Below are 11,023 nucleotides of genomic sequence, written 5' to 3'. Positions count from 1 at the left end.
TGTGGGTTTTGGTTGCAGTTTGAGCACTCGGTCTCTAAAAGGTTTGCCATCACTGATGTAGGCTGTTTAGATTTAGGATGTAAATCAAGGACTATCTGTATTTATCATTCTATATAAAGAAAACATACATCCTGTACAGGTAGTCCTCGACTTACAGTTCATTTAGCGAACGTTCAAAGTTACAAGAGCACTGAATAAAGTGACTTATGACCGTTTTTCAGTTACAACCTTTGCAACATTCCCACGGTCACGTGATTAAAATTCAGATGCTTGGTTCATATTTATGACAGTTGCAAAGTCCCGAAGTTGTGTGATCCCCTTTTGCGACCTTCCAACAAACAAAGTCAACGGGGAAGTCATATGCATTTAACAACTGGGTTACTAACTTAACAACTTCAGTGTTTCACTTAACAACTGTGGCAAGAAATGTCGTAAAATGGGGCAAAATTCACTTCATTGAACAACAGAAATTTTGGGCTCAGTTGTGGCCTTAAGTCAAGGACTTCCTGTAATATACTCTACCCCCCAACGCTAAAAAGAGTCCATTTGCTTTCCAACAGACAAATCTTCTAGCGGTAAGAGAAAGCAGACACTCCTCCTGCTACCTTCCTGTTGTAAGGGAAGCCTCTTGGTTAAAGAATGAGCTCCCTGGCAGAGCAGACCTTGTTCAAACTAGTCCAGGGATCCTTGACCTCACAGTTGACCAGGCTGGCTCTCTGCATTATATTTAATCATGGGTTGAACACAAATCCAGCAGCTGGAATTAGTATTGCACGCTAACAATATAGTATTTATGCTTTTTTGAGCACTCTTATCCCATTTTGAGGGAGATTTTGTTGGGAATGCAACCGCTGGGGGGGGGGAATGCTTGTTTATCACGGGCACTTTATTAATAAGCATAACAGAAAAAAACCAATTGGCTGCCCTCTTGCTGATCAGCTTTGTTTCATAGAATGACATGGCGCATTTCAAGTTCTGTTTATATATGTTGTTGTTAGTTGTGAAGTCATGTCCAACCCATCGCGACCCCAGGGACAATGTTCCTCCAGGCCTTCCTGTCCTCTACCATCTTCTGGAGTCCATTTAAACTCACGCCTACTGCTTCAGTGATTCCATCCAGCCATCTCATTCTCTGTCGTCCCCTTCTTCTATTGCCCTCAATCTTTCCCAGCATTAGGCCCTTCTCCAGGGAGTCCTTCCTTCTCATTAGGTGGCCAAAGTATTTGAGTTTCAACTTCAGGATCTGGCCTTCTAAAGAACAGTCAGAGTTGATCTCCTTTAGGACTGACCAGTTTGATCGCCTTGCAGTCCAAGGGACTCGCAGGAGTCTTGTCCCTTGACTTATGACCACAACTGAGCCCAGAAATTTAACAAGGCAGTCATGAGACAGCTGTGAAGCACCCAGGACAGGAGAAGGAACTAATCAAGGAGAGAAGCAACCTAAAACTAAGGAGAAATTTCCAGACAGTGCGAACAATTAATCAGTGGAACGACTTGCCTCCAGGAGTTGTGGATGCTCCAACATTGGAAGTTTTTAAGAAGAGATTGGACAGCCATTTGTCTGAAATGGTATAGGGTCTCCTGCTTGAGCACGGGGTTGGACTAGATGACCTCCAAGGTCCCTTCCAACTTAATTCTGACATAATATTCTGTGTCTTTATGATTATTGGACATAAAATAGTAATAAGCTTCATGGAATGCAGAAAGGCAAGAAAGAAGAGATAACATTAAAAAAAGCTAAGTCATAATTTAGAGAAAAAAGGAACTATGCAGTGTTAATAACTGCCAAACTGGATTTGGTTTATTGCTTAAAACAGCTAATCAGGAAATTCAAGTTTGGCAATTGTATTTTTTTTTTTAAAAAAAATAGCAATTTCAGGGAAGTGATTTCAATCACTCGGTTCCCATTGATGTCAGTTCACACAAGTATGATCACACAACTACTAAGTACATAAAGAGCATTTTAGTTTTCTTCCAAAGTGCAAGTCAATACATTCAATTTAACTTTTTTTTTAACTTACAAAGGAAAAAAGCCTCCTTCAATTCAATATAACTGGGACAGGGCACGGATACATTATAATCATTAACTGTAAACTAACATACTTGTACAGGTAACTGCATTAGCCAAGTTATTTTTAGAAACTCAATTATTTCTTTTAAAAAATACATCCCGGTTAACTTTATTTGAAGTCTATTATTTAGTTTAATCATCATCCTAACCCTTTTCAGTAAGAAAACCAGCATATTTCATAATCATGAAAGATAGTATTAAAACAGTGAGAGTTTAATTTTCTGCCTCTTTTATATAATGCTCTACCGTACTTTAATGAGTTAATACACCTACAACTGTGTTGGGTTCAGGACAGAACAGGCAAAGGGCAATTTTCCAAGATCAGTTGAGTTGTGGATATATGTGCCCTCCAACAATGCTCAGAGGGTCTTCCAGATAGAATGCAGCCAAATCAAGACACCCCCTTTTAAGCATCAAAATATAAAGGCCAGCCATCTTCTACGTGGAAACCACTATTGGGCTTTTTGCTTGTGGTGGAACAAAAAATGAAACTTTGATTTTGGGTTCTGCTGATTAGATAAGTTTATTGTTATAGAAATGGCCAGTATATATTATCATATAAAAATCAAAAGCCGAGGCTTAATGTTATTAAACTTATTCTGCATCAAAACGAGTCAGAAATCAATGCTTTTCTTTTTCTACACTCTTCTGTCTTTTCTCCTTTCCCTTCCTTACTTTCCCATTATCTTCATTTTTCTTTGTGTTTTTGTAGTATGTATTTTGATGCACTAAAATATTTGAATCCTAATAAAAGGTTTTACAGGTAAATATATAAAGGCCAGCCATCATTGCAAAAGTCCATCTTTATTGCTTTCTGATGCAGTCATAATAAAGTAAGAATATTTTAAAACAGTTACAGAGCAGTTGAACAATCCCTTAAATCCAGCGTCCCCGATTCACACACCTGTCTCTTCACACAATATAATGTCAACCTGAGAGTTGGAAATGTTTTATTTTATTTTGAAACATTGCCCACTAAGTAGCTAATTTGTTTGCTGTTAGGGAGTTGTTGGCTTGATTTCATTTGAAGAACATGTTCCTATCTTAAAGCCTAGCCTAGCAGAAGAAAGACTGGCTATGAGGCAGTCCTAGTAAACACACAGCAAGGAGATGCACACTAAGGTAGGTAACTATAGACAGAGAAATATACTCCTATGTTCAATGATACCCCCAGCACTTATAGGCCACCTGATCTTCATGTTCAGTTACTAGCATTCGGTTGGCACATTCTTCCCATCGCACAACCTTGCCACTCTCCATCAAGACGAACTTCCACTCAACGCTGGCATCAAACGGTAGAACCACAGAGTCTGACCAGAAGCCATCTTTGTCATACCTGAGGGGTATAAAATGGCGCCACTGGCCTAGACACTCGTGGTCACCTGTGATCGCGATCTGCTGGGCTTCCGAATGAGTGATGTAGTGGACACGGAAGACCACATGGACAGTCTGAGGCATGGGAGTTACCGCTGCGATTCTCTTCACTTGTTCCAAGTCCTTGTTGCCAACGTCATCTCCATGAGGTTTCCTGGTGGCCTCAGCTTCTTCACGATCCACAGTTTCTGGACCCAGGTCTTGGCTGAATTTCTCCTCAGGCTTATCACCAGAGTTGTCTACTTCGGCTGAAATCCTCTCATCACGCGGTTCCAGTTCATGGCTTTGGGGTGGCTCGGAGGCTGTGTTCAGGTGACTGGGTGCTTCGCTCCTTATATATTCTGAATAGTTCATGAACGGGATTACAGGATCTTTGACCATTGGTTCTATTTCAGGAGGCTGTATGAAGCCGTCAGGGGTATGGTGACTTCCTGGGGGTGTAACATGGTTCTCTAGTGGCTCCTGTGGGCTGGACACACAAGCTGGTTTTGTTTCCGAAAGGACACCCTCACTGGTTCTCTGAAATGGTTCTAAATAGAAAGGATATATTGTTAGTCTCGGTTCTACATTACTTGTACATGTAATTTTGTGCACCACACCACAAGGAAAATGTGATGATTTAATCCCATGCAAACTGTACTTTTTCTTCTGACCTGGAACTCCTCAACACAAATTTGGCTTTTGTGCTTAATTGGCAAGAGTTTCATGTCTAGCAGCAAAATCCTCACCAGGTTTTCCCCACCACCACCTGATTTTCAGAACCTTTTGCTCTTTTTTAATAATCTGTGTAACATAAATGCACTGTAAACGCTAGCGTGAATCCCAAAGGTGCTTTTTCCAAAAGGCAATTGGAGTCCCTTGGTTTTCTCTTTGAAAACATTTTGCTTCTCATCCAAGAAGCTTCTTCGCTTCATTGAAGAAGCTCTTTGGATGAGAAGCACAATATTTTCAAAGGAAAAAGATCAAGAAAGTCCAACTGCCTTTTGGAAAAAAGTATCTTTGGGACAAGTATGACCTGGATGATTGAATCTCTCCATAGACAGCTAGTAGTAGTAGTACTAGTAGTAGTACTAGTAGTAATGCTAGAATTATAAACTTGAATGAAAGTGCTTGGGAATTGTTTCTATATTATTTATTTGTTATTTAGTATAAGCGAGCTGATTGATATTGCTGTACCAGGAGATGCCAGAGTCGAAGAAAAAGAACTGAAAAAAATTACGAAATATCGTGACCTGGCCATTGAAACTGCGTGATTATGGATGAAACGTGTAACAGTGATACCCATTGTCATCAGGGCACTGGGAACTATGTCTAAAAACTTTGCAAAATACATCAAGAAACTGCAGCTTCCTGCAATAACTCCAGCAATGTTACAAAAAACTGTGCTACTCAGAACATCTTATATTTTAAGGAGGTACCTAGTTGACACCTAGGATGCTGGTAGCAACCCGTGTCAACCATCAGCACCAGCCAATTTGAATGTTCAGTTGACTGAGGTTCATGTCTAATGAATAAAAGATAATAATAATAATAATAATAATAATAATAATAATAATAATAATAATAATAAAGAAGCTGAAGAAACAGTGGACCACTTGGTAAGCTGTTGCAAGAAGATTGCACAAACTGATTACAAGCAGCGGCATGACAAAGTAGCAACAATGGTGCATTGGAAGATCTGCAAAAAATATCATTTGCCTGTAAGCAAAAACTGGTGGGATCATAAAATAAAGTCATAGAAAATGATAAAATTAAACTGTTCTGGGACTTCAGAACTCAAACAGACAAGCACCTGCAATTGTCGATAAGAAAGACAAAAAAGTCTGGATAGTGGACGTGGCAGTGCCTGGAGATAGCAGAATAGAAGAGAAAGAACTAGAGAAGATAACAAAATACAAAGACCTACAAACAGAAATAGAAAGACTGTGGCAAAAGCAAGCAAGGGTAGTACCAATAGTCATAGGCTCCTTGGGTGCAATCCCAAAACAACTAGAGCACCACTTGAACACAATTGGCATTGACAAATTCGCTATTAGTCAATTGCAAAAGGCGGCCTTATTAGGAACTGCTTCCATCCTGCGACGATATCTGTAATACAATCAAACATCCAAATCTGCCTATCCCAGGTCCTGGGTAAGGACTCGATAGGTAGACAAAATGCCAAATCCAGTCTGAACATCTGGCTGACTGTGCGATGATCGATAATAATAAAGCTAGAATTAGAAGCTTGAATGAAAGTGCTTGGGAATTGTTTCTAGGTACGGTAAGATATTTCTTGACTGCACATTAGTGAGTAAGCAATAGCAATTTCACTGCTATTTCCTGGGCATGACTGAAACTGTGAGATGAACACCAGACCAGCACACAGAAGGAAAGCTGCAAAAATAGCCTAGCAAATGCCACCAGCCCTTGCAAAGGGCGGCTATAGTTCCACACCCTCCATTCCAGGCTGTTCCTGCCCCAGTCAGATGCCAGGCTGTACTCCAAGCCAGCTGGCAAAGGAGAACCTATTGTAATGTTAAGGCTTCACCACAGCTGAAAGGCCAAGAAATTGTGGACCGTGGCTTAATTAGAGTTTTTTTTTCCTTTCGCCAATCCGGTCCAAATATTAGCCACAGCAAAAAAATAATAATACAAGCAATCCATTCTCAAGCAACTACAGTTAGTTCTCTACTTACAACAGTTCGCTTAGTGGCCGTTTGAAGTTACAACAGCAGTGAAAAAGGTAACTTATGACCATTTTTCACACTTACGACCGTTGCAGCATCCCTACGGTCACGTGGTCAAAATTCAGACACTCGGCACCTGCTTATGCAAGAGTTGCAGCATCCCGGGGTCACGTGATCCCCTTTTGCTACCTTCTGACAAGCAAATTCAATGGGGAAGCCAGATTCACTTAACAACCGTGTTACTAACTTAACAACTGCAATGATTCACTTAACACAGACATGTCAAACACAAGACCCGGGGGCCGGATGCGGCCTGCAAAGTGGTTTCATGTGGTCCGTGAAGCCATCCTGGAAACAGTGAGGGAACGGCCCCCGCTGCCTTGGCCCTGGCCCAGGCTGGCCGGGAGCCAATGTACAATTGTGTGGTGGCCATCTATGCTGAAACACATTCAGTCTTAGCTCCACAAGGCTGTCTGGAAACAGCGAGGAACCAGCCCCTGCCATGTCGGCCCCGCCCCCTGGGTGCATGCTGGGGAGGTGTCACCCTTTGTGAGGAATGAAGAAATGGACCATGCCTTGGCGCTTCCCCGGTCCCACCCCCTTCTGCCAGAGACCTTCAGATCTGTCCCACTCCTGCCCAGGCCCCCACAGGCACCCTTGACGCGAACGATTTAGAGCTGGACATGCCCACCCAGTAGGCCACACCCACTCAGTAGGCTGCACCCACCCTGGCCACACACCCTACGCGCCCCCCCCCCGAGGGCAACCGCAATGCTGATGCATCCCTCAATGAAATTGAGTTTGACACCCCTGACTTAACAGCTGTGGCAAGAAAGGTCATAAACTGGATCAAAACCCATGTAACAAATGCTTCAGCAACAAGAATTTTGGACTCAGCTTTTGTCATAAATCAGGGACTCTCTGTAGTTCATTATACTACATGTATTATCTTTAGCGAACAGTTATTTTCAGCCTTTATTTTCCACTTTGGGGCTTGTTCCTTGCGTCCATTTATTTTTAACTTTTTTCTCCCACGATCATCTTGCAACGGATTGATTTGGGCTCTGTGAAATGTTAAGAGCAAAGGCACTCCTTTGGCTCTGCCAGGAATAACCATTAACGGGTGGTACAAGGGAGCTAAAAATAGCTGAAGGCCAGTTTGCATGGCCTGTCCATATATTCGGCAAACACAGGCCCAAATGCCAAGGATTCCCGTGGGGCCTGCAGAACTTGATGGCAGCCTGTGCGCTGCAATCCATAGAAAGGTCGCACAATCTAAGATGATACTTTGCATAGTTGCCCTTCTATAGCTATAAGAATCCTGCCAAGGCGCCACTGAATAGGCTGGCCAAAGGCATTTTAGCTGCCCGATTCGGGGCCAGCCCCCATCCAATTTTCTTTTATTACCAAGAGCATGCAGCATCTCGGGCTCAAAAACAGGGGTGTCCCGTTAGAACTTGAAGGATTTAATATTTTAGAATAGATGACTGATTTTTAATCGAGTTCCAACTAACATTTGGATGATACGATTGCTTTTTCTGATTTACTGATTTTCATTTGTTACTTTTGATTGTTAGAATTATTATTATTTTTTAGACTTTATTAGTAGTGTTTACTTAATACAGTGTTTCCCAAACTTGACAATTTTAAGGCATGTGGACTTCAACTCCCAGAATTCCACAGCCAGTTGAAGTCCTCATGCCTTAAAATTGTCAAGTTTGGGAAACACTGACTTAATAGATCAACGTATTTGTTTACTAATTGTTTTTAATATGTTACAGTTTAAGCCCCCCCCTTCATCTACTGCAGTGGTTCTCAACCTTTTTAATGCCATGACCCCCAACCGTTCGTAAGTCGAGGACTACCCAACCGTTCGTAAGTCGAGGACTACCCAACTGGTCGTAAGTCGAGGACTTTCCCTGCCCGGGAGCGCCGCGCATGCGTGGTGCCGCCCCCTGCGCCGGCCGAGGCGTAGCTGGCAAGCAGCAGAGACGGAGCAGGCCAACCACCGGCTGGGCCACCAACTGGCCCAGCCCAAGGGAGGTAAGGCACCCGCCGGGCCCCACGCGTGCCAGCAACCCTCCCTGCGCCTGCCGGCCTCCCACCTCCTACCCCTGGCCCTCTTTTACTTACATTTTTAGTAGTTGCTCAGCAGGGAGGGGTGGAAGCTTCCAGACAGCTCGCCTTCGCTGCAGACAACTTGCAGCATCGTTTGCAGAATGGGACTTTTGGCGGGCTCAGCGGGGCAGAGACAGCCTGGACAATTCCTATTGGCTTTTGAAAGCCAATAGAATTAGACTATATTCAAGAAAGTCTATTCTATTGGCTTTCAAAAGCCAATAGAATAAAAGGGAGTAGCACAGCTAAGGAAAAAGGGGAAAAAAATGGCGGACTGCGTTGTTTGGCGACCCCCGTGAAATGGTCGTTCGACCCCAAATGGGGTCCCGACCCAAAGGTTGAGAACCACTGCTCTACTGTAGCAGCAACTCTTGTGAAATATATTGAGGAATTAACTTTACAGAAGTTATTTTGCCTTTTGAAGCGGCATTGATTGATTACCAGCAGAGATTTCAGCAGCCCAGACCCTCCCCCCATGTCTCACCCTATCCCACCCCGCTCAGTACAGATGTTTAAAACGTTCCAGGTTTAATAGCTCATTCTGGCTGCATTCACACAACCCACTGGGGACCGGATTCTCCCCTTGCATTTTTTTTCCCCCTGACCTTCATCATATTTGGCGCCACATACTAAACGGGCTGGGATTGCGTCACATTCCACCACATCCCCACTCCAAGGTTAGCACTAATATTTCTGGCACTGGTGATGTTACTGAGTTTGGGTAATGGGACGTCTGCAAGCAAGCAAGCCAGCCAGCCCAGAGAGCACCCAGGACCCCTCACTAATATATCTAGCAAGGCTTTCGCCTGACCCGTTTGGGGGGGGGGGGAATGTGTGAAAGGGGCATGTCCAAAGCAAAAGAGAGGGGGTTCCCACTAGCAATCAATTGGGGAGGGGGCTTCAGGACCAAACTGTCCTGGTCAGAGAGAGAGAGAGGGAAGCAGGAATAAAGGCAGAAAGGGGAGCTGGAGACCGACAGAAACACGCCTGCAGGGCGCGTCCCCCTCTCCAGAGCGCCCGAAGCGCGTAAAAGCGCCGGCGGTTCTGGGGCGAAGCCGCGTCTTGAGGCGCTGAAAGAGTTGTGGGCGCTCCCTCGCTGGAGGTTTCCAAAAATAGGCCGGACAATCATTTGACACCCCCCCCCCCCGAGAAGCAGGGGTTGGACAAGAAGGCCTCCGAGGTCGCTTCCAGCTCTAGGAGTCTGCCTTCTGCCCCAGAAGAAGCGGGGCGGCAGGAAGGGAAAGGACTCAAGCGAGGGAGGGAAGGAAGGAAGGAAGGAAGGAAGGTGGAACCAAGTTGGATAGAAGGAAGGGAGGAAGGAAGATGGAAGCAAGAGGAGGGAAAGCAGGATGGAAGGATGGATGGAAGGAAGGAAGATAAGGAGGGAAAGAAGGAAGGAAGGAAGGTGGAAGGAAGCAAGCAAGATAAGGAAGGAAGATAAGGAGGGAAAGTAGGAAGATGGAAGGAAGATGAGGGAAAGAAGGAAGATGGAAGGGAGGGAGGGAGGGAAGGAGGAAGGAAGGAAGGAAGGAAGGAAGGAAGGAAGGAAGGACCAAGTTGGATGGGAGGAAGGAAAAGGAAGGGAGGAAGGAAGATGGAAACAAGAGGAGGGAAAGCAGGAAGAAAGGAAGATGGAAGGAAGCAAGATAAGGAGGGAAAGAAGGAAGGAAGGAAGATGGAAGGAAGGAAGGAAGATAAGGAAGGAAGGAAGATAAGGAGGGAAAGTAGGAAGATGGAAGGAAGATGAGGGAAAGAAGGAAGATGGAAGGGAGGGAGGGAGGGAGGGAGGGAGGAAGGAAGGAAGGAAGGAAGGAAGGAAGGAAGGACCAAGTTGGATGGGAGGAAGGAAAAGGGAGGGAGAAAGGAAGATGGAAACAAGAGGAGGGAAAGCAGGAAGAAAGGAAGATGGAAGGAAGCAAGATAAGGAGGGAAAGAAGGAAGGAAGGAAGATGGAAGGAAGGAAGGAAACAAGATAAGGAGGGAAAGAAGGAAGATGGAAGGAAAGGGAGGAAGGAAGGGAGGAAGCGAGGAAAGAAAGGAGGAGGGAAGGAAGCTAGGGAGGAAGGAAAGCAAGGAAGGAAAACGATATGAAGAAAGAGAGGGAGGCAGGGAAGGAAGGAAGGAAGGTGGACGGTACCTTTGGCTCCGCGCGTCTCCCCCTTGGGCTCCTCCACCGCTTCCCGCTCCCCCTCGCCGCCGCGGCCGCCGCCGAACCACAGCCAGCTCATGAAGGCGGCCGCCACCGCCGCCAGCAAGGCCTGCCACAGCCCGGCCAGAAGCCCGCCGTCCTCATCCTCCACTCCCAGCCACGCCATGGCCCACGGCGGCCGGAGCAGCAGGAGCAACAACCGGCCCTCGGGACTTAGCGTTGAGCCCGAGCGAAGCAGGGCCGCGCCCTCCCACCCAGGAGCCTTATATGGGCACCGGGAGCGAGGCGGGCACCTGCCCAGGCCGGGGAGGAGCCTCGCGGCCAGCGGAGTTCGCGGAGGGCGCCCAAGTTGCGGATGGCGGCCGTCGAGCCGGGAGCTTCCCCGCTCTCTTGCACCCTAGGGAGCGGAGCGCAAACTTGGGAGGCCGACCAGCTGCTCCCCGCCCTGGCCTGGCCTTGCCGCCCCGAAGGGAAAAGCAAGCGCCGCGGGCGAGAGCATCGTCACAGAGGGTTTCCTGCCTGAGCAGGGGGTTGGACTAGATGACCTCCAAGGTCCCTTCCAACTTTATTTCCTTTGCTCGAGCCAAGCGATCCCGCCCGTCGAAGCAGAGACGGGGGGGGGCAGGGGGAGGGGGGGTGGAA

At 46.0% G+C, this 11,023-nt stretch overlaps 1 protein-coding gene across 1 annotated transcript; it reads right to left on the bottom strand.

Annotated features, from left to right (window-relative positions):
• Positions 1-1,948: 1,948 nt before the first annotated feature.
• On the bottom strand, positions 1,949-10,633 carry STBD1 (starch binding domain 1). The gene is made up of 2 exons (XM_039368123.1): positions 10,370-10,633; positions 1,949-3,975 (listed from the first exon to the last, which is right to left on the bottom strand). Exons 1-2 carry the CDS (start codon positions 10,545-10,547, stop codon positions 3,230-3,232), a joined length of 924 nt encoding a protein of 307 aa, XP_039224057.1. The 5' UTR covers positions 10,548-10,633; the 3' UTR covers positions 1,949-3,229.
• Positions 10,634-11,023: the final 390 nt, after the last annotated feature.

Source organism: Crotalus tigris, unplaced genomic scaffold (genome assembly GCF_016545835.1).
Source record: "Crotalus tigris isolate CLP2741 ecotype Arizona unplaced genomic scaffold, ASM1654583v1 scf7180000020638.1684329919:236218, whole genome shotgun sequence".
NCBI classification, from domain to species: domain Eukaryota; kingdom Metazoa; phylum Chordata; class Lepidosauria; order Squamata; family Viperidae; genus Crotalus; species Crotalus tigris.
The sequence above is the reverse complement of the archived record's forward strand: the minus strand, read 5'-3'. Positions and strand labels throughout refer to the sequence as shown.